The sequence below is a fragment of the Candoia aspera genome, chromosome 2 (genome assembly GCF_035149785.1).
Source record: "Candoia aspera isolate rCanAsp1 chromosome 2, rCanAsp1.hap2, whole genome shotgun sequence".
NCBI lineage: Eukaryota > Metazoa > Chordata > Lepidosauria > Squamata > Boidae > Candoia > Candoia aspera.
In genome coordinates this window covers 64,136,898-64,160,717 of record NC_086154.1, presented here as the reverse complement: position 1 = coordinate 64,160,717, position 23,820 = coordinate 64,136,898, and the positions used below count along the sequence as shown (strand labels likewise).

The following is a 23,820-nucleotide window of genomic DNA, read 5'->3' as shown; positions in this document are numbered from 1 at the left end:
TTCTACAAACTTGCTTTCCTTGGCAAGCTTTTTGCCCTGTCCTGGACCACAACACTCAAAAACCTTTATTCCAAAGAAAGGAAATATGGTATATTCTTAATAGAGTCCTACATGTGGGAATAACATTAATACAATTGCTTTTTAAAAATTAAACAGGAAGCTTTGTGTTATAGTAATTTGAAATCATGTTCTAATCCTATCACGTGTTTATTGGATGAATCTGCATCCACATTAGTTGTCAGCTTAGAACTCTTAACCTGCAGCCTAATATGGGAAGATAGAGAAAAGCAGCAAAATTAAACCCAACATTGTATAGGCATTTGTTTTTTTCTATGAAGAACTTTCACCAAAAGTAAGCATTTTACTCTTAGCTTTTGAATTCAAGAAAGAAATACCATCCTGCTGTCTTACAAAGTTTTATTTCACCCCATTGAAAAGACTTAAATGTTTTTTCTGTCTTTCTAGTCAAGTGTATAGCTGCCAGACGTACAAAAATGTACAAGCAGCCAGAACATGGAAACACAATTTTTGAACTAATGCCGTAGGTTATCTCTCAAACCTGGTTGTTATTGAAAGGAATGATGACTGACTAAAAATGTATTCTAATATACACTTTCACGTGAAATGTATATTATACTTTTTTACTTCATTAGTGGGAAAACCACCTATGCCTTTACAAGATTAATATGCATAAATCTAACAAGTTCAAATCTCTCTATACTATCACAGGATTTTCTCTTGCAGTTTTATAAACCCTATTAATATTTTTGAACCTATATTCTAGAGCTTATCGCCCACAAAAATAAAATAAGATTGTTAGCTTCGTAAAATTGAAGGGGGGGAGCAGAAGACAAGGTGACTGGATATTGCTGATGGTATCAGTAACCCAGTAACCCTTTTCAGCAGAATCCGCATTTACCATGACTTGAGAGCGGACCGGAAGCGTGGGAGCTTTCAGAAGCGACTCTATGGTTGCAGAGTCGGATACGCTCCTGTTGGGCTGTGCCGAGAATCTTGTTTTCCGCGGGCTCAGCCCAGCCCTTCCGCTTCCGTTTTGGAGGCCGGTGATGGGGGGAAGGGCAGCGACGGGGAAGAGACAGCCGGCGGCGGCGGCGGGATCCTGTGGCGCATCGGGCGATCCGGCCTGGCTTTCCCCCAACCTCAGACTTTCTTCCCAGGGAGGCCCCCGAGCCCAGGCCGCCGCCAGTCCTTAGGCGGGGACGAGTTCGCGTGTTTCGCTCACCCAGCCGGGGTTGAGCTTCCGTAGCTCTCGCTTTCTCCCGCCTCACTCTTTCCTGGTCAGAGTCGCCCAGGCCCATTTCGGTGTGTCCCATGGACAGGCACAAAGTGAAGCGCCAGAGGCTGGACCGCATTTGCGAAGGTAACCTCCTGAGGTTCGGAAGGGATCGTTGGGCGGCGCGTCTCTCTAACCCGCGTATCGAAAGCTGCGGGAAGATTCGGACCTCGTTTCTTTCCACGTGGTGTTGTGACAGAAGGTTGCTCGTGGAAGTGTGCGCCCGCCTGCCTCTGCTGTACGGCGTTGTGAACTTATCCTTCCTTTGAAAACGTGGATCCTAGAGCTGTGGCCAGGTCCGCCCTGCCCATATATCGAGATGCCCACTTTACAGCACCAGTCCCGCCCTGCTACTTAAAAACCGCGGTCCCTTTCCTTGGTTGAGAGCAGGTCAAACAGTCAAAGAGCTACGCCAGTACTATCTCGGCCCTTATAGCACCCTATGAAATCGGAGAGCCTTAGGATTTCCACTTGACAGAAGGGGGAAATGTCTAACAGTATTTTTTTAAGGTGTTCAAGTATGTGAGGGTCTCTTTCAAAAGATGCCATAGATGATATTTGCTATTGAAAAGGAGAAACTTATGTTTTCTTTATTAATTACCCTCTTGTCTCTTGCAAATTGTTAATCATGTATCAAAAAAGGAGAGTTGTTTAGCCATTCAGCCTTTTAGTTAAACCAGTTTTCTGCTGACTAAAGCACATTTTGAATTGTCTTTATCTTTTACCCCTCACCTTCCTGTATTTAGTAGTAGCAATTGAGGGCCAGTGTTTTAGAAGGTTGTTTTGTTTTGTTTTTACTTCTGTGGGATATTACTTATTACATTTTACAGAAACCTACTAACTGAAATTTTCTGGGCAGATTATGAAGCTTTTTTTAAAAAAATAAAAACTCTGTAATACTAATATGGTAAAACCCAGTAAAATTGCCTAGGAAGAAATAAATGAAAAATCAATGATTAAAGGAAGCAAATCATTGCATATAAGTTAGTCTTGCTTTGAACTAAAGCATGAATGATACTATGCAATGATATGTACATAGAGATATATGACATTAGGTTTTGCTCAATTTGGTGTGGTTCTGCTATTCATGTTTATAAGCACATAAATATAGAAATCAAATAAATAAAATACTAAAAGGTTGATAAAAGACATTTGTATGGATCGTCACCACTGTTCCATTCCCCAGAATTGTTAGAAGTATGTTAGAATACAGATGCCCACAATATTAATTTAGGCAATGTTTGCACATAGGAATGGGTAAGTACCTTTCATCTTACTCTTTGGTGTCCGAAAAGTTTAATTTTAAAATCATTGTCGGATGCTCCCTTATACTGATCAGGCCATTGGCATACTCGTTTAGTGATTTCTGCTGTGACTGCAGCAACCCTCAAGGGTTCCAGACAGGAATCATCTGAAGAATGTGTAAAATATAAAGTTAGAAAGTACAGAGTACTTCTCTGTATTAGGCAGTAATAATCTTTACTGCATAAAATGCTTAATTTATGAAGGCAATAATATGGGAATAATAATGCTGAAAAATTGCAAGAGGCTTATTTATAGACCAATGCATTCTTTGAAAAATCAATTTAACAAACATAGGAGGCCCATGATAACTCAGTCAGATAATTTATTTGAAATGGTATCCTTTTATTTTATTTATTGAACAGATTTATATAGCCACCCAACAACTCACACATGGTGACTCCAGGTGGCTTACAAAATTAAAATCCATAATATAAAAAACCAATAATTTATTACATTTGTAAATTTAAAAAAATATAAGTTAGACGATCAAGGTACTTTGAATATTCTGGAAGGGCATTATGAGATAAAGTTACAAGATATGAAGAATGGAATTTTATAAGAATAAAAGTATATATTATGTATTGCAGATCAGTTCTGTAAAAATGATTGATTTTACTTGACCATGTAATGTGTAACTGTGTGGTATTATTCAAACAAAAAAGAAAGGGATCTTTCCCAATCTTATTGGAAAGATGGTAGAATTTGAATTTGAGATTTTTTGCATTTATAAGTTCTCTATTAGTAGTCTATGGCTGAATTTTCCTCAGCACTTAACATATTGGATGCCATAATGGATTCTTAGTGGGACTAGTAGGAATATGTCTCTCACTTTTATTTGTAGGTGAATAATGCTATTTTCTTTATAGGTATAAGGCCTCCTATTGGTAATGGTCCAATGCCAGCCCGTCCATTGGTTGCCCTTCTTGATGGCAGGGACTGCACTGTAGAGATGCCTATCCTGAAAGATGTTGCCACAGTAGCTTTTTGTGATGCACAGTCAACTCAGGAAATCCATGAAAAGGTAAATGTTTTTTTTTAAAGGGATCTCACTTTCCAATGAAAAATGGGTGATTTGGTTCCAGAATTCATAAATTTTGCTTTGAGAGCTAGCCATTATTTGTAGTTGTTTCTACCATTGTTTTGAACCAAATTATATGAAAACCAATGGGAACTTCAGAAAACTGAGAAGGGGTGGGTCTTTTTCTGACCCAAGCAGACTTTTCAGAAAGTGCATGCTACACCTTGCTATTCTGCTTAAGTGTGAAAAGCCAGTGGGAAGGGAGAGAAACCGTTCTTTCTCTCTTTTCTGTGAATTTAAATGGACTTGGAGGAAAGGGTGATGGTGACTGTTCTTTTGTAGAAGCAATGAAATTCTCTTTATGCCTTTCACATTCCTTTCCTTTCTTGGAGTACTTTGCAGTTCATTGAACAGCAGTAGAGTATCAGTCAGAGCTAGAAGACTAAACAATAAGTGGGGTTGCGGAATCCTGAACTCACTAGTTCTAATGCTATGGCGTAAGCATTATTCTGTTGTTCTGTCTTCCCCTAGGTTCTAAATGAAGCTGTTGGGGCTCTGATGTACCACACCATTACCTTGTCGCGCCAGGACCTGGAGAAGTTCAAAGCTCTCCGGGTCATTGTGCGAATTGGCAGTGGCTATGACAATGTGGATATCAAGTCAGCTGCAGAATTAGGTATGGTGATCCCAGTGCAATAAAAAAAAAAAAAAAGAGAGAGAAATATTGTAGAGTGGGTGGGTAGGGAGTACATCCATCCTCTCTGTGTTCAGTTTCTGGGTTCAGACTGAATTTTAGTCAAAAATTTAAATTCCTGAGAGGCAAGTGGAATATTTGCTGTTATTAAGATAAAGTTGCAATGCTTGCCACTGTTATATAAAAATAATTTTATATTGCTTTCATAAGAATATTAATTGTTTTAAGCTACTGTATTATTCTTATTTTGGAAATAGAGAATTGAAGCTGAGAAATAGTTACTTGCTAAAGACATATAGTACGGCTTGAAACCCATAAGTATGGTATGCTTATCCATAAGTATGGTATCGTCTATACACAGTTTCTTCAGGCAAGTGGTTGGTTGCTTTCTTTGTTTAGAAAGCAGTAGTTTGACTCTTTGGTCTTAAGCTCTCTTACTTTCAGTTAATTCTCACTGATTTATATGGTTTTTAATTTTTTTTACAAGTATGCCTTGAAGTAAGATGTAAATTATTCAGATAAACTGAGGTTACTAAATTCACATGATTGAGCCAAGTAGATACGACTAAAGAAAGAAAAGTATAATTTAAAAGCAGAGAATGTTTCACCAATTTGCTTGTCTCGGTATTTGAGAAGCTGATCTGAAGAAGTTTCTAATTTCTTTAGGTCCCAGATTTCTAGTTAATGCACCTCTTTGGTCCTGAATTATCTAAATTGTTTTGAATTTTTGTTTGAGCTTCAATTTTAAACTTTTTTGAAATAAGAGTTGTGCCAAAATAACAATGTTCCCAAGTTACGATACATTTGAGGGGAAGTTTTTTAGTGTGAGCAATAGCTTCATAATGCAGAATGTAGAAAGTCCTTCCAAGTTCAGTCAATTAAAATAGGTTCAAGTAGCAAGGCTAGGGAAGACTCTGCCAGGATAAAAGAAATTAGATGAACTTACTATTTTATTTGTGTAATGCAGCCAAAAGCCCTCTGCAGATAATCAGTTCTGAAATCTGGTAAAAGTTACCTGCTGTTTTTGTGGTAACCTGTTAGAGAGTAGGAGAGAGAAGGTTGTGTAGAAGGAGAAAGGAAAAGAAGAATAAGTGGCTGAAGGAACTTGTATCTTAGAGGGAAGAGGGACTATAAGATTGTAACTATCTGTTGAAAAGAAGGTCAGAAGTCATATTTCTTTAGTTTTTTTCTTCTTTCCTTTCTTTTTTTCCTTCTGATTTGTCTTATTCTTTGAAAAATTCTTAATATAAATTTTAAAAAAGGGAAAGGAATGGCAGGGAGAAGTGGTCTCATCCACTAATGGCATGTGACTCTCACTGGATTACTTCTGAGGGAATATAATTGGCAAGCAAAAATAAAGCTTCCTATCCTGACCTACATGGAAGTCATATATGGGATCAGATTAATATAAAAATGCTGAGATTACATCAAGAGATCAGTAACATGTATTGTATGTTCCCTTTCCCTTAGGCATTGCAGTGTGCAACATCCCATCATCTTCTGTAGAAGAAACAGCTGATTCTACCCTCTGCCACATCCTGAACCTTTATCGTCGGGTTACATGGCTTCACCAGGCCATGCGAGAAGGAAACAGAGCCTCGAGCATGGAGCAAATCAGGGAGGTGGCTGGTGGTGCTGTACGTATCCGTGGTGAGACCTTGGGCATCATTGGCCTTGGTAAGCAGTTAATGCTTTTTAATAGTTCGGTTAATGGGCTTAGTGTGACAAAACAGTCAAACATTACAGTTTCTGTACTTCTCTTGTGTGCCTGTTATCTTTCCTTCTTTCATGATTCGAAGGAATCCATTGCTATCCATTTAATCGGGTAGCAAAGTTAGGATTTGTACTTACTCTGCAAACCACAATTAGAAACACTGTTTGCTGCAGGTGAGAGGAAGATTGAATATATGAACCCAATCCTCCTTAACTATTTCTTAGAAATTTGATTGATAAATTATGTGCCATCAAGTCAGTGTTGACTCTTAGTGACCATATAGATAGATCTGTTCCTAATCTTGTCTTAGAAATTTGTCACACCAGCATTATTTTATTGAACAAGCTCTTCCAAGATTATGGAGCCATAATTCTTAATGTGCTAATGCTTAGATAATCAGAACAACAGTATAATAGCTAACACTAAGAGTGTTGGGTACACCCAAGTACTGGAATTCTTAGATTTCAGGAGGTTTAATGGTATGTGGGAATGACCTTGGGAGACAGCGGTGGTGGTGGAAGAGATGCTGCCTAGGGAATGATCAGATAAGAGAGGACATAGCCTGCAGCTGCATAATGGGAAGAGAAAGAAACTCAGAGAAGAACCTCCCTAACTTCTCAGGCTGTAAAAGAGACAACAGGAAATTTGTACTATCAGACTTGCAAGATTGAGGTCAGCCTTCCCAGGTAGATCAGACAGGAAACATGACTGGATGAGCTAATTCTACTGTATTGTAAGGCTACATTAACAGATTCTTGCAGATAGTACAAATCTCCCGCTGTCTATAGCCTGAGAAGTTAGGAAAGTTCCTTTCTGAGTTTCTCTGCCCCTTATGCAGCTGCAGGCTATGTCCTCTCTTATCTGATCATTCCATAGGCAGCATCTCTTCCCCCATCTCCCAAGGTCATTCCCACATACTATTACAGGAGGTGAGTACTGAATTGAAAGAGTTAGAGAGTAAAGAGTAGAGATGTTCACAACTCACTGATTCAGGAATGGAATATTCGGTTCCCAAATCAGTGAATTTTGCACATCTCTGGTGAGGAGACTATTTAGGTCATTGTACTCAAAATAGAAGATGCTCTTTGGTGCCAATGATGTCTTTAAAGCTGAGCAGGAGACCACTAGCTGTTATCTCCTAATAATTGTATTGCTTTTTTAAATAAATATGTTCTGATTTTTAGGCTCTACAAAAAACTCTGAAAATGGTTATAATAAAATCAAAATAAATGGTCAGGTAATTAATTATCTACTCCCTTACATGGCTGACCTTCAGAATCATAATTCTGGCTCCTAGAAGAAAGTCCAGTATGTGTTTAATGATTAAACTGTAATGTCAACTGCTGAATGACATGTCAACTAACTGGCATCTCTCTTTGTTCTGTTATCTGATTTATCTAGTATGAATGGGAGTTCCCATTGACAAAGCTAAAGTAGTGGTCCACCTATAAAGTGCTTTGACTGATAGCAGTTCTTTGAGGGCTCAGGCAGAGGTTCTTAATCAGTTGTGCTCCTTTAGCAACAACCACTTAACTAATATAAATAAAAATACCCAATTATTCACCCTATGCTGACCTTGGACAAGCAGTCTACAAGCTGCCGCTCTGGCTGAGTTTACTTATCATGCTAAGCCATAAACCATGGTTTATAAACCACAATGATTGATTCATGAACAACCAAGCAATCCCCATAATAGCTTTACCCATGCTGCCTTAGATGAACGTATGTCCCTTATATAAAGTAAAATTCAATCCTGCAAGAGCAGTGTTTGGCAAATAGCTACTATATATTGTCAACCATTAATTTATGCTATCTCACTATTGTCTATAGCAAGGATGCAAAACTTGTGGTCCTCTTGGTATTGCTGAACTATATGGAAATGTAGCTACTGAAGTGGCAAAAAACATTTTGGGTTTTAATATATAGTTAAACTACCATTCCAACACTTAGGAGAGCCCATGTTGAGGGATACTGAGCATGACACAGCTTCTATTACTGAGTGATATAAAAATACAATAAATAGAATAATAAGGATGTTCAGCAATTCAGATCTGAAATAGGAGAGTGCTTTGGATTTGGCGTGGGTGTCCTAACTGTCTCAGTATATGTGAAAGGTGAAAGGTCCCCTGTGCAAGCACCAAGTCATATCTGACCCTTTGGGGGTACACCACTTTCATGACGTTTTCTTGGCAGACTATAGCGGGGTGGTTTGCCATTGCCTTCCCCAGTCATCACCTTCCCCAGAGAGCTGGGTACTCATTTTACTGACCTGGGGAAGATGGAAGGCTGAGTCGACCTGAGCCGGCTAAGCCGGCTACCCAAGAATCCAGCTTCTGCTGGGATCAAACTCTGGTCATGGGGAGAGTTTCGATTGCAATACTGGCACCTTACCACTCTGTGCCACAAGAGGCTGTCATCTTAGTATATAGTATATATTTTACCTTTCTATACGTATAAAACATTTGAGAAACACTTCCAGATACACTAAAGCATCTTAAACATAATAATACACAAAGTCATATTGTGTATTTAACATGAAACATGGTACTTAACTCAAATTTGTAATATAATAGTCTTTATGGCAGCCTGTTCTTAACTAGGAGTCATTCGTAAACTGGGACGTTCTTAAACTGGGGATCTGCTCTATTTTCCTGGGACCATTTGGCAACTTTGAAGGCACCCATGTGGGATCTGAGGCACCTTTCCTGTCTCAGATCTGAATAGCTGCACATCCCAACTTGACTGCAATTATTATTTCTATTTATTGTACTTTTATTTCTCTCAGTAACAGAAGCTCTGTTGTTCTCAGCATCCCTCACCATGGCTTCTCCTAGGTGATAGAATTGTAGTACAGTTCTGTATTAAAACCCAAAACATTGCCCCATTCATAAATGCACATCCACAATAAACAGAAAACCTCACAGACATAGGCAAAATATATCTGCACCATAGAAAAGCGAAAACCTACAAGCACACATTAAAAAATGGCAACAGTCTTACCTCAGAAAAATCAAACACCACCCCAAGAGATAAAACACAAACATCATTAAAGATTCCTAAGATATGCCGTCTCCCACCACAGACATTCAGGTAAGTTGTCCCACACCCTGTGATTCCTACAAACATATACAGTAGACTCTCAGTTAACCGGCACCCATGGGGATTGGTAGATGCCGGATAAATGTAGTTTCTGATTGCTTGAGAGTTACTATTAAACCCTAATACCCACTAGATGGCAGCAGAGAGATACAGATTTTTTTTTTTTTTGGCTGGTTGCTTGAGAGTGCCGGGTTTTTTTCTGGTTGCTTGAGAGTGCCGGTTTTTTTCTAGTTTGATTTTTGTGCCAGTTGCTTGAAAGTGCTGGTTGCTTGAGTTCTGGTTAACTGAGAGTCTACTGTAAAACTGTCCTTTACAATGGCTAAAATATTGGGAATACGTCAAGTGTACTGGTAGAAGAACTTGGAGGGAAAGCAAACTAAACACTGGACAAGTTATGTTTGCCTTTCTGCATAGCTGTCTCTGGGCTGTCTGGCAAACCATGGCTAAAACAAATCCTGGGTTAGTATTATGTGTGAACACAACCAATGTCTTTTGCTATAGATTACCACATTTTCTTTTCTTTCTTTTTTTTAAGGCCGAATTGGGCAAGCAGTTGCCTTACGTGCAAAACCCTTTGGCTTCAACGTTATTTTTTATGACCCCTATTTGCCTGACGGAGTGGAGCGTTCCTTGGGATTACAAAGAATGGCCACCTTGCAAGATCTCCTAATGCACAGTGATTGCATCACATTACACTGCAGTCTAAATGAGCATAATCATCACCTCATCAATGACTTCACCATTAAACAGGTGCAGCTTTGCCCTGGGAGTACAAGTTACTGCCATGCAGATTTCAGGAAAGTTGGGATTGTACAGTTCTGATGTTAGCTATTCTATTCAGCATAGCTTCTGACAGAGCATATGAGATTCTGTGATTAGAGATTGCCTATAGTAGTTAAATTAGTTTTTAGTCTACATAGCACACTGCCAGTGAACTAGCCATGGTGCATTAGACAGTCAAGAACAATGACAGCAGGGTTCTCTTGATGGTGCTTCAGATTATTTTCGCATCGTGTTCTTGCTTGTTTGCTGACATTTTGATTCTCTAGTTCAGTTTACACCAATTTAGTTTCCATGCCATGACCTTGTTTCTCAGTAAGGATTCCTGAGAAGCAGTGAAAGCTGTAATCAGTTTCACAGCAGTCTGTCTTTTCTCTTTTACCATGCAGAAGATAGTGAAAAGCAAACGCTTTAATGGGAATAAATTATGGCTTGGCTTTACAGTATTTGTCCAGACTTTTGGTTTGTGCCCACAGGGAAACCCTGCTCCCTCCATCTTAGTCATGTCTTCTTTCACCTTCCTTCCCTGGAGAGGATGTGCCAGATGTGAGAGTCTGGTTGTTGTGAAGGAAATATTGATATTTATTAAATGTGCAAAAAGTCTTCTAGGTTTTTTTTAATACAGTATTATTATAAGGGCAATCACAGTATTAACTTCACTAGTCATTTATAGATTCCCAACCAGGAATCTGAGCTGAGGCTCTAACTGAGGAAGTCTTTGAAGTTGGAAGTTTATTTGTTCATCTGTTGAATAAAATAGAAAAAAAGTAGTTTTTTTCATTCAGCTTTAGCATACTTGGTCCTACAATCAGTTATTTTACCTGCAGAAGCAGTACTCATTTTTTGTGAAAAAGATGTGTTGCTATGGCTAGATCCTTCAGTTTTACCCACACAGTTTAAGGGTTTTGTCTATTTTCTCCCTTACACCTAATCATCTCAGAAGAATGGCGCTATTTATGTTCACACATTGTGCTATAATGTTGTTTCACAGAACACATTAAGCCAAAACCAAACAATAGTGTATCTTAGTTCAGCAGTTTTCAAAGTGTGATCTGGGGTCCCCTGGATGTCCCCAAGATCCTTTCAGAGGGTCCCCAAAGTCAAATAAATAAATAGCTTAACATTTTTCAGTTTTAATTTCTGATACAGTACATATCAATAGATACAACCCACATAAACCAAAGCTCTTTAGGATCCTCAGTCATTTTTAAGAATGTAAAGGGGTCCTGAGAACCGCTGCTGAGTTCAGTTCAGTATATTAATGTAGCCAGTGCCGCTCTAAGACTGGCCTCAGTCTTAGCAGAACCCTTGTAGCAATTCTCCTCCTAGCAATCCTCTGATACATCATCATGTGGATAGGATCCTGGCTCATTTCATTCATACAGATTAATGAAACGTTTCTGTGTTTTCATCAGATATTACAGGATCATTATAAAATGTATTATCTCTTTTTCATGAACCATTGGAAAAATGTACTTCATATAGTGCTTTGTGAGAGAGATTATTACTTTTGAGGTAATAAGGACTTTACATTTCTGTGTAGTTAACTTCAGAACATCTAGGAAGTAGAAAGTACTCCTAGCCAAGCCCATTCAAAACACTTTCAGGAGAGATTTATGTTACATTCTAGTTGACCTTAGATGCGATAATGGTTCTTAAATTTCTGAACAATCAGCTCTAACCACCATAATCTGTTTTTGGAGGCTATGTGTCTTTGTATATCACTTGAAGTTTGAGAATCTGCCCAGCATTTAATAATCTTAGTAGATAATTGATTTATTGCTGTAGTCGGTCTCTTTCCATATTTTATATCCTCTTGGTATAAGAATGCCTCTATTTTTTTGTTCCATCCCCTATACTTCAGTTATTTCTTGTGGTATAGCATTTATATCCTTTCCTCAATTATCCCTATGATTGACCTAAAAGCATTTTTCCCAGATACCTGTGAGCATCTAAATCTCCAATTATTAAAGCCAAATATGATACATTGAATTATCTATGAATTGTATTTTTAGAGCCAGAAAAAAAAAATGGAAAAATACAGTGATGTTCTTCCTAATTTGGGAGGAGCCAGTACACTGTTTCCTTGACTGGCACAGTCACCACTAACCTGTGCTAGCTCTCTTTTTCTTCAGCTAGAGTAGAATATAGCCTGAAATGTTTATGATTGGAGGGGAAGATTGGGTGAATGAGAAAAGAATGCAAAGAATGAACAAGTAGTCATTTTCTCATCCCAGTGCCAAGCTGACAGATTTTGTGGTGCGGTACTGGAAATTCCACAGACCTTGGTGCTTTGGGAGTTGAAGCTTAATCCAGGCAATAGTGTGGATTTGGTCTTTGCTGCCACATGGTGAGGAGGGAATCTGGAACTGAGAGGTGGGAAAATGCTGTAATTCCATTGTCATAGTCAAGTGTGACTCTCTATAGTCGATCCCCTACAGCTAGTTAAATCTGTGGGATTACTGAAGGATTTTTTGGCTGTCAACACCCTCATTTCACCATGGAATATAAAAAGACTTTTGTTGCTTTGGTCTGATGCTGTCTCTTGAAATACATAGTGTAATCAACCCCATTCTGAGAAATGATGGGTGATGAAGCAAGCAGGACAACAGCTTGAACATAAGTGCTATTGATCCCAATGTAGATGCATTGAATGATAGCATGTTAAAGTGCCTACCATTTGGCAATGAAGGGAGTTGTCATGACTGAATCTTTAGGTAGCCAGGTATCAGGCTCAGCCCAAGAACAACGAAGAGTCAGTTGATTCAAACTCCAGTTCTTTATTTGCTCACACTGTATAGACAGAATCTTGCCAGACTAAAGCTACTCTAATTTAAGGGAAAATAACCTGGGAAGTTCTAGGGTGGGACTATCCTGAACCTCTTCATTTTCCTACCATTGCCCCCCGGACTGTGCCTCCACTTATCTCCTCCACCTCCTTGGAATGTGCTCACTCCTTCCTGAGAACCAGCAGCACCACCAAAATCCCCCATCAGGCAATACAGCTATTCTCAGTAATTTCAAAATTGGACCAATTGGATAACAACAACAACAACAACAATAATAATTTATTAAACTGGTATGCTGCCCGAGTCTCAATGACTAGGCAGCTTACAACAATCAAAGAAATTAGAGTAAAACATAAATTTAAAAAGATGGCAAGTGTGATGAAGTGATGGGTCTCACTTTCGCTTGCCAAAGATCTGGGTAAAGAGCCAGGTCTTCATGGCTCTTCTAAACAGCAGCAGAGTGGGGGCCATCTGGATCTCAGGGGGAACCCCATTCCAGAGGGCAAGTGCTGCTACAGTGAAGGTGCACTTCTGGGGTCCTGAGAGATGACATTGCTTAATCAAAGGAACTAGGGCACACCAACCCTGCAGGATCAAATTAGCCAGGCAGATGTTATGGGAGACAGGTGGTTTCTCAAGTAACTAGGCCCTATGCCGTTCAGGGGTTTCTAGATAATAACCAGCACCTTGAATTGTACCCAGAAACAAACTGACAACCAGTACAGCTCACAAAGCAGAGGTGTTACATGGGCATATCAAGGCATGCCCATTACTGCTTGCATTGCTTCATTTTGGACCAATTGAAGCTTCTGTGTGATCTTCACGGCAGCCCCCTGTAGAGAGCATTGCAGTAGTTAAGCCTTGAGGTGACTAGGGCATGAATGACTGTCTGAAGTGCCCCCCAATCTAGGAAAGGGCGCAAGTGGTGCAAAGACCTTCCTAGTTACAGCTGACACCTGCTTTTCAAGCAGGAGCTGTGTGTCCAGGAAGACCCCCAGATTGCATACCTACCTTGAAGGGGGGAGTGCAAACCCATCCAAGGTCAGAGATGGAATATCTCCAGATCGGGGTGGTTCAGACACCCACAGCCACTTGGTCTTGGTAGGATTGAGTGGGAGATGGTTCCTCCCCATCCAAACCTGTACAGCCTCTAGGCATTGGGACAGAACCTCGACAGCCTCACCTGGCTGGCCCAGGGTTGAGAGATAAATCGGGTATCATCAGCATACTGATGATACTGAACCCTAAACTGGCAGATGACCCCAGCCAGCAGTTTCATGTAGATGTTGAAAAGGAGGGGAGAGAGAGTAGAACTCTGTGTCACACCACACAGGAGGGGCCTAGGGAGTGATCTCTCCCCCATCCAACCAGATAAAATAGGAATCCTTAGAAGCCTTCTGCAACACATTTGCAAGGCGCAAATGCACGCACAGCTCAAAACTTGACACTGCTATTGGTACAAATCTGATTGGGGCTTGTAGTTGGATGGCATTGGCTTCAGTTGATGTGTCCTTAAAAAGGTCCAGAGCTACAATTTTTGCCCTTTTTGTTTGTGGTATTTAGCTGGAATGGTAGGATTGATTGATGTGTCTATGAAGTAGGTGATCCTTCTTTGAGACTCAGGATGATGCCCACAGCCTTCAAGGAATCTGTAGTTGATCCACTCCATTAAATAAACAACAGCATATTAGACCTTTAGGCTTATGATAAATATAGGTAGTCCTCACTTAACAATGGTAATTGGGATCAGAATTTCCATTGCTAAGAGACATGGTTGTAAAGTGCAATGTCATGTGACTGCACTGCTTAGTGACAGAAATTCTGGCACTTCTGGTTGCTGTTGTTAAGCAAATCCTGTGCCATTGTTAACTGCAACATCACATGGTTGCCATTTGCGACTTCCTGCCAGCTTCCCCATTGACTTTGCTTGTAGGAAACCAGCAAAGAAGGTCATAAATGGTAATCATGTGACCGCAGGATGCTGCAATGTCATAATTGTGAGCTGCGTGCCCGGATCATGATCATGTGATTGTGGGGACACTGCAACCGTCGTAAGTACCAGAACCGGTCAATGCATAGGAACAAATAACAGCTACTAGTATAACAATCCAAATGCTCAGCAGAACAGTCAGGTTTTAAGGGATTTACAAAAGACAAAGAGGTTCAGGGTGTTCTGCATCTTGTGAGCAAGGTGTTCCATAACATGGAAACAACTACAGAGAAGGCATGTTGCTAAGCCCCCTGTCCCCCTGACTTTATGTGAAGTGGGTGTTTTTAGAAACTCTCCCTGGAAGAAGACACACACATCTGGCCAGATCCTGATAGGATAAATGGGATGGTATAATGGATTATTCTTGCCAGGATAGAGACTGAAAGTACATTGATTCTTCTGAGATTTTGGTGGTATATGATACCACGCACTGGATATCTTACTAGATAACTACTCTATGTTGAGAAATGATTCTGTTCATAAGTGCAGAATTGTTTCTGAAAGGTGGTACTGAGTGGTTTTATGCTTGGTTCCTGGTAGCTAGGCCAAAGGGTTCTGTTCTACTTCTCGTGGTTTTTAACTTCTGTATGAAGCTGCTGAGAAAGATAATTGAAAGATTTAGGGTGAGCTACTACCCAGTTTTGTTTTTTATTGTTATTTGAGTCATAGAAACCCATGTAGGTGCTAGATAAAGACAGTAGTGGGTTGTGTGGGGGCAGTAAATCTGAACTTAATTCTAATGACAGATGTCATTAGACATCTTTGGCAGGTAATTTTCAGATTTAAGAAGTAGGTAGGTAATCTATTCTGAATGGGATTGCACTTCTCTTAAAATACAAGGTGTATACACTCGGGAATTTCTTGGTTCAGTTTTATCCAGAGATTCAAGTGGCCTCAGTGACATAGAATGCCTTTTTCCAGTGTTGGCTATGTGAAGTTGCCAGACCTTTGATATCCTTTGATATGGATTGCTATAATGCTGTTTATTTTTGTCTATTCATGAAAATAATCCTGAAAGTATAGTTGATCTAAGCTGTAGCAATCAGGACACTGATAAGTGCAGCTATCAGAGATCTTATTATATTGAACCTGAAAGATCTGTTACTGGGCCAGATTCAAGGTGCTGATACTGAATTTCAAAGCTCTAAATATTTTGGGATCTGTTATGTGAGAAGTGATTCACTTGATATCTGTCCATCTTCATTCTTGGATCAGAAGGGAAATTTTATTTTGTGCAACTCTTGGTATTTTGAGGTAGAATACATTTGTTTTTAAATGCATTTGTAAATTGCTAAGGTCCATTGGAACAGATGTGGTAGGATTTATGGAGGTTTTATTCATATTTACAGCTATTTAGTTTTATTGTCTTGACACTTGTTATTCATGTAAGTCACCATTAGTTTGAAAAGAATAGGAGCAAAAAGTTTGGACAATCTAAACAGATTAATTTATATACAACAGCATCACCTGGGACATTTATATAATGGCAAGACATGAATTAAATGAGACAATACATTTGAATTTTACAATAATCATTTTCAGATTGCCGTTTAAATTCAATCATTTAAACTCAGTAGCCCTTTCAATGTTTTTCTGTACAGATGCGTCAGGGCTGCTTTCTGGTGAATACAGCTCGTGGAGGTCTGATTGAAGAGAAGGCCCTAGCTCAAGCTCTAAAGGAAGGGAGGATCAGAGGGGCTGCTCTTGATGTGCATGAGTCAGAACCTTTCAGGTAACAATTACACTATCAGGCCTTTGTCGGTTTTCAATAGGATACATATCTCTCTGCATCTTAGAGCCACCAGCGATCATAATCCAAAACATGCCTGTTTCTCTACATCACAGTTTTGCTAATGGGCCCCTAAAAGATGCTCCCAATGTGATTTGTACTCCTCACACAGCCTGGTACAGTGAACAGGCTTCTATTGAGTCGAGAGAGGATGCGGCTAAGGAGATCCGAAGAGCCATCACAGGTAATTGAAAAACCAGCTCTGTAGTTGCTTCCCAAATGACTTCACTGGACTTGGTCTGTGTAATAGCAACAGCTTACGCACAATTTTGTGCGTGACAAAAAATGTACTTTTAAAAAGTTATAATTTGACCTTCCTTGATTTTTTTTAATTGAGAGTCAATGGGCTCCATTTGGTAGTGTTTTAAATGCCATAGTACCTATGAACACTGCTTTTTTGATCCCTAGTTTTGAATGGATGTTTAACTTTTTCAAGTCAGATGATTTTTTTCAAATCTGTTTATGTGCATATATAGTCTTCCTTGTCTCCCTTCCAGTGACGTCTCTAAGTCACTGGTTTCTTGTTGCCATTGGCAGTAGGAAAACAGTAATCTGACTTCTGCCAGGTAAATAACTGACCAGAAGATTGCTTTGTTCTGTATCATTAATGGCTGAAGGAATAAAAGTACAATCTCATTCGAGTCAAGCTTGATTCTTGGTGATCTCATGGACATGCAGTTTTACAAGAGTCTCAAAGCATCTTTCATTGGGAATATCTTTATTCCCAAGGCTCAGTTACAGCCCTGGGTATTCCTTGGAAGTCTCCCATCCAAATCTTAATCAAGCTTGATGCTGCTTAGCTTCTGAGCCCAGAGAAGGTCAGCCAGGTGCTACCAGCAGAAGAGCCACTCATCTTTTTTCCCAATAGCATTTTCTTGTGCTGATCAGCTATATCTCCAAGGTTGAATGTGGTTCTTGAACCCCAGATGGTTCATTTATAAGGTGTTTTTTTTTTTAAATCATGGGTAATAGTAGGAGCTGCATTCCTGTGAGACTAAAGCAAAAGTGAGCAGGCCCACACCACTTTCTTATGTCACACACTTCATTCATAGAGAGATGCATGTCCATTCTTTTTCTATCTCTCTCTCCCTCCATCCCCACCCCTTTGAAACAATTGTGGAGAGTTGAGTGTCAAGCTTAACTATATGCAGAAAACAGTTTGCAGAGATCACTGCATTGGGAGAGGAAAATGAATCCTTGCCTTTTCCGCTGTAAGCCCCCATCCTGGCACAGTAATATCTTTTTTTAAATTAAAATCTTCTACTTGTTCCATGGACATTTTTTTTTAAAGAAGTGTAATTACTGGAGAGAGGAAAAAAGGAAAATCGTAAGCCAGAGGTATACGTCCCAGTTTAGAGTTTGCTGCTGCCTTTGTAGGGAGTGATCATTTGGACAATTGATTTAAATGTATTGGACTCATAAGGCACATAGAAGGGATCTTTTTATGACTCTTATTTTGCAGAGAAAACTGTCAGATTATTCATGTGTGCATGATTTCCTGTGTGTTTTTTTCTTCCTTTGTTTTCCTGCCGCAAAGTTAGCAAGCTAGTCAGGGGAACTTTTGATATGTTTTGGAATGTATATAAGCATGAATGTTGGCATAATCTTTCCCTTCATTTGTGGACTTTGACATAGGTCACATACCTGATGGTTTGAGGAACTGTGTTAACAAGGAATACTTGCTTTTAGCGGCTCAGTGGTCTAGCATTGATCCTGCAGCTGTACATACAGAGCTTAATGGAGCTACAGCTTACAGGTGAGATCCACACATCTGAAATTTTTAGCAGTGAAACCTTCAAGGAATGGCTTCTCAAAGTGACTTGCAATTACCATACGTTTTCTTCTTATGACAGGTTTCCTCCAGGAGTAGTGGGAGTAGCAACCTCTGGGCTGCCGGAGCCACCAGTTGAGGGAATTGTAGCTCACAGCATTCCCTCTGTCTCTCACTCTGCACCACATACTCCTTCTCCGGGAGAATCAAGCAAATTGGAGCCAGACAGAGAAATCTCCACTGACCAGTAGCACCTCTCTTGTCTTATTCAGCCCTTAAGATGAAACAGGGGAAGTCTCCTGTTTTTAGGACATATTGTGACACCCCTCCTCTCCTGGACTGCTTCCTCAATGAACAGGAGAATGCATTTCATTGTTGGCAAATTCTAGCTCTTGCCTTTAAACAGGTATTTTTATAATGGATTTAGTTTAAATCTCTTGGTGAATCTCTTTCCTTACCTGGGGCAATGAAGTAGTGATTTTTCATTATTTTGGTAATGCTTAGTTTTAACATGCAAGTTCATATGCCCCTGCCTCCAGCGTGTGATACAGAGGAAAACAGTACCGAACTGAACAGTACCTGGATGAACACATGAATTCCAATAATTTCTGACTGGTGTGGTTTTTAAGGTGATTTCTTAGATTGAATATCAGTTAAGTCTCAGGTACAAGTAATAAAAACACTGTAATGGGATAGGGTGGGGGAAGCTGTTCATCTGGATTGCTTGATAGAAAAAAGTGGAGTCCTTGCTCAGTTGTGAGCACTTATTGCTTCAATCCTTCCTGCATGCATTAACTCGATGTGGTAGTTGAATGATTTGTTCCCAGGGGCTCTGGATAAATAATGACAAAAACCCGAGTGGATGTGGAATTCTGCCTGGAATTTGTGCTTAAAAACATTTACAGAGAATCAGTTGAATTGTTTTAATAGTTAAGATCCTTGGAGGGTTACAGGAAGGAAGACGGTTCAATTGAGATTTGAGCCCAGCTCAGGGAATGAGGACTCAGCTCCACATAGGGAAGTAGGAAGAGTTTCACAGCTCAAGGCTTCATGTTACAGGATGTCTGCGTACTAATAGTGCAAACTTTGCAACAACAAAAAAGGTGAAATCCTAGAACTTAACTTAGGATCGAAGTCTCTCTGACCTATCTCTTTATAGCTTCAAAGGCCAAGCTAGGATTTTTCCCTTTGACTTTGTCTAGTGTGAAATGTATTAGGGATGTGTGTGTTCAGTCTTCATATTTTTTACTCCAGCTCTTCTCTGAATTCCTTGTCCTGCAACAAACACAAACCAATAGATCTTATTCTCAAGCCTGCAGCTAGCTATGCAGATTCTTCCTGAAAGATGTAGTTGTTCTATTCTATGACAGTTTCTAATAGGTTTTCTAACTTGAGTGTGTTTTAAATCAGGCATTTAAGCCCTATATAGAGGCAGAACTAGGGTATAATTTGTTGGGCAGGGGGAGAATTGCTTATTCCTTAGCATATTGTCTACACAGCATATATTTCATCATGAAACAAAATATTTATTAATGTTCAAATATATTATTTTTATGTTGCTTGGACTTTTGAGCATGAAAAATTATGTTTTTAACCAGTCTACCTAAGTATAAGCTAAAAGATGAATTTGGAGAATAGAGAATGGCAATTCTTCTTTCTTAGGAGTTGTCTTGGTTTGGCTTGTGGTGGTGTTTTTAACAGAATTACCAGCCAGACAATCTGGAAAAAGGTGAAGTAAATACCCACCCACTTCAATTTGTGCTTACAGCTAAAAGTTAATAATAGGTTAGCACATTCCCAAGCTTCAGATTGTTCTTCAGACTTAAATGTCAGTGGCTAACTGGCAGGTGCATATCCCCTTTAATATGAGTGAGAAACTAATGGAGAAAAGCAGATCTCATTTTTGTATTGTCCAGATTCAGTTTTTTGCTTGAGATGACATATTCCTTGATAGTATGTGTTTGATAGAATATAAGTTGGAAGTGTTTGATATAGTGTAAGCTCTGATAATGTGGGAGGCACAGTAGCTTTATAATGGCATGGATGATTATGATTATGTGTTTAAAATTCAGATACCTCTTGGGATGCTCAGGTTTTTTATCTGGGGTGGGGTAAATTAACATGTTAGTATTACATGTGTGACAGTTAAGTATAGGGGGCTTTTCAGTGAACCTGCAGAGAACTTTTATTTAGGGCAAAAGCGACAACTAAGCTTTTTATTGAATCTTTGTACTAATCTCTAACCAACTAAAAACTGGAATTGAGGTGCAAGCATAATTTAATGCTAGCCCTTAAGGAGGTTGAAGAATCAGGAGTGGTAATGAGATGGCTCACTCCCTCACCCATCTCCTCATATAAATCTTCTATACTTTCTCTTTCCCATTCTAAAAAACCAGAACCATGATAACACCAATTCTGCATGTAACCAGGATTTATTTTGGTTGGAAAACTCTGAACCAGGGTAAAGATGGCAAAAGTAATGTATTTTAAAAGGAATCATAGCATGTGATGCTACAGCTTATGTAGTTACGTTTGCAACATCCCTTGAAAAGCTGTGCTCTCAAGCTGAGTAACAACCTAGCTCAGATTCAGTGGTGTGTACTGATGTTCACATTCCATGCATTGAAGTGGAAAAACTTTATTAAAGCATAAAAATGTATGTAGTTGTTTCCAATAGGCATATTTGAGATGTTTTGTTGTGACTGAGGAGGCATAAAAATGGAGGGTGAGGGAAATGAAAATTAGATTGTAGGAAATAGTAGCCATGGAAAAGCAGAGAATTGTGAAAGATCTCGAAGCCCTAGAATGCTATTTTTTTTTAGTTCTTGAACTTCACTACTTGTTAATACATCAAGTTGTTGGCTACAACCATAAGAGCATGAATATACTTTAAAATGAAAGCTGGGATTCTCAGGATATTAAGTTTAACTAAAGAGTCTATACTTGTATGATGTCAAATACACGCTGTCCTAGAAATGAGGAAATAAGCCTCTGTATATTCTTAATCTGATACTGGTATATATTTCACTGGCCTCTTGCAACTGTTATAATATCACTGTGGCTGTATAGCTGCTGTTTTAAGTTCTAACAACTTGTGAATTAGGTTGAATGTTCCAGCCACAGGGGGCTACAGCTAGCTACAGTGATGCCCAAAGGAAGAAATGTGCATTATGACATCACGACACAAGCTCTATGCTTTTGTATTTGCACTTACATTGCAATGCACATTTCATTACTTGCCTCCCTTTGTCCACCAATGGATGCCTATGATTCCAGCTGTAGTGACTTGGGAAGTGGTAGCCCCAGAATCTTACTGAGTTTCTAGCAGAGTTCAGCAGCAACTGCTTTGTTGCTGACCGTTCCTGTCTTTCGTTTTCAAGATTTCTGATCAAGGTTCCAAGCTGTGGGATTGCCCAGAGTCTCCTATCTTGCCTGTTTCAGGGAATAGTGTAAGATACACTCAGCTCATGGTGGCAGCCTATATTAGTACGCAAGATATTTTTTACACATGGATACCTCTAAAGATTTATAAGATAAAACCTCCAAAAGGAGAAAAACTGGGAAGATCTCAGCTGGTTCACACTGAGATGTTTGTTTTGATTAGAAACTATGCTATTTGGCATACTAGAAGAAAACAGTAGTAGAGTTGCAACAGTCTTCTGTTGCTGGTGGAGCATGATTTAAGTCTTAAATCCTCAAAAATAACCAGTATTACCCAGACCTATTTTTGGGAATTTAGAAATTTTGAGCTTTCCAGAGTAGCATTAAATATGGATTCCTATCAGGTTTTAGACTTCAGCTAATCAAGCTTCTGTTCCAGAAAGCAGGACAGGCTAGGTCTGATGAAAGTGCTCCAGTTGCACATTGCGATGTTTTTGTTTCTTAGAACTAACATTTGCCACAAAAAAGGGGTAAAGTTGGACATAAATGCTAAAAGAGAATTTTCCTCCTGATACCAAACTTTATTCAGTGACTCCTTAATGTGTTTAGACATGCAGCTCCCAGTGCCAGGTTTAATGCAGGCTAAGGAAGAAAGAAATTAGAATAAAAATTCATTTTAAATCTTCCTTCAAAATTAATGTGGAGCTTAATCCCAAAGAATGTCTTTTCATAATGTTATTGAGACAGGAGTGCTCTGGGTCATGCCAAGCTTAATCTGCAAGAGGAGTTCACTCTGTCCTATGGAATATTCTGCTTGTCAGATTTGCTGTTGCTGACCAGCTTTTTTTATAGAGGACTCAGAGTTTCAGAAATATATTTTTGTAGACAATAACTAAACTGTGAAACTTAATAAGGCATGTAAAAGCATTTCCAACAATGTTTTCCTGTACAGATGTTTCTCCCTTCAATTCTCTCTTGGCTTTTGTTAGAAGTTTGACAGTTTCTTGAATATATTTTAATAAATATTTCGTTTACGGTTATGTTGGTCTTCTCATTTCAGTGTGTGGCTGCTTTTACTAATACTGATGGAATCTAGTATCTTTAAGTGCTGCCTTATTGTGTAATTGTGCAAGTGTACACTTTCTTTTCCTTAAAATAAAAAAGCTAGTAAACCTAAGGATAGGTGAGGACATAAAATAAACCTGCTATGATGGTGCTGTTGATAAAGGTCCAAAAACAATTTGTGGTAAGCTGTAAATGACTCTGTGAACATTGAGTACTCAAAATTCTCCCTTTAAATGCAATTTGTTATAGAAAACTGATCTTTTTGTTCAAAAGTCAAAGTTCACTTTGAAGGGAATAGTAAAGGAAAGACTTGTAGCTGTATTAAGATAGTCATGTAAATAAAAGACAGTTTTTCACAAAGAAATATACAGTACTTTACTATTTCCAAAAGTTATTTATATAATCTGAAAAAACGGATTCTTTTAAACATCATTTTGAGAATATAGAAATGAAATGCAGTTCTGAACAGCTACAGCCATAATCTCAATCTTTGGCTTTATCTACAAAGTAAAACATCACAGTAGTCTTCCTGCTTCTTCAGCAAAGGATCGTTACCTTGTCATGGTGCTGGAGCTTGAGCACCTCAATGATGCCATGAGCTAAACCGTGAAGGGCCACCCAAGATGGGAAGGTCATGACAGAGAGGTCAGACTAAATGCGATCCCTGGGGAAGGTAATGGCAACCCACCCCAGTATTCTTGCCGTGAAAACTAAATGGATCAGTACAACCAGAGATATGTCAGTATACCATCGGAAGATGAGACCCCCAGGTCGGAAGATGGTCAAAATGCTACTGGGGAGGAACAGAGGATGAGTTCAACTAGCCCCAGATGTGATGACGCAGCTAGTTCAAAGCCGAAAGGACGGCTAGTGGCCGACGGTGCTGGTGGTGAACGGCGAATCCAATGTTCTAAGGATCAACACACCATTGGAACCTGGCATGTAAGATCTATGAGCCAGGGCAAATTGGATGTGGTTATTGGTGAGATGTCAAGATTAAAGGTAGACATTTTGGGTGTCAGTGAACTGAAATGGACTGGAATGGGCCACTTCACATCAAATGACCACCAGATCTACTACTGTGGACAAGACTACAGAAGAAATGGAGCAGCCTTCATAATTAATAGTAAA

General features: G+C 39.3%; 1 protein-coding gene and 1 long non-coding RNA gene across 2 annotated transcripts in view; one reads left to right on the top strand and one right to left on the bottom strand.

The window, feature by feature from the left end:
• The window catches only part of LOC134489402 (uncharacterized), a 279,530-nt gene extending 270,203 nt beyond the window's left edge, over positions 1-9,327 (bottom strand). The window contains exon 1 of the long non-coding RNA XR_010067119.1: positions 9,156-9,327. This is a non-coding gene — a long non-coding RNA (uncharacterized LOC134489402). The remainder of the gene's footprint in view (positions 1-9,155) is intronic.
• On the top strand, positions 1,064-22,664 carry LOC134489398 (C-terminal-binding protein 2). Its single transcript, XM_063292057.1, has 9 exons — positions 1,064-1,381; positions 3,466-3,620; positions 4,149-4,293; positions 5,782-5,988; positions 9,660-9,874; positions 16,285-16,415; positions 16,529-16,656; positions 18,108-18,228; positions 18,326-22,664. The coding sequence occupies exons 1-9, from the start codon at positions 1,333-1,335 to the stop codon at positions 18,492-18,494; spliced, it is 1,320 nt and encodes a 439-aa protein (XP_063148127.1). The 5' UTR covers positions 1,064-1,332; the 3' UTR covers positions 18,495-22,664.
• Positions 22,665-23,820: the final 1,156 nt, after the last annotated feature.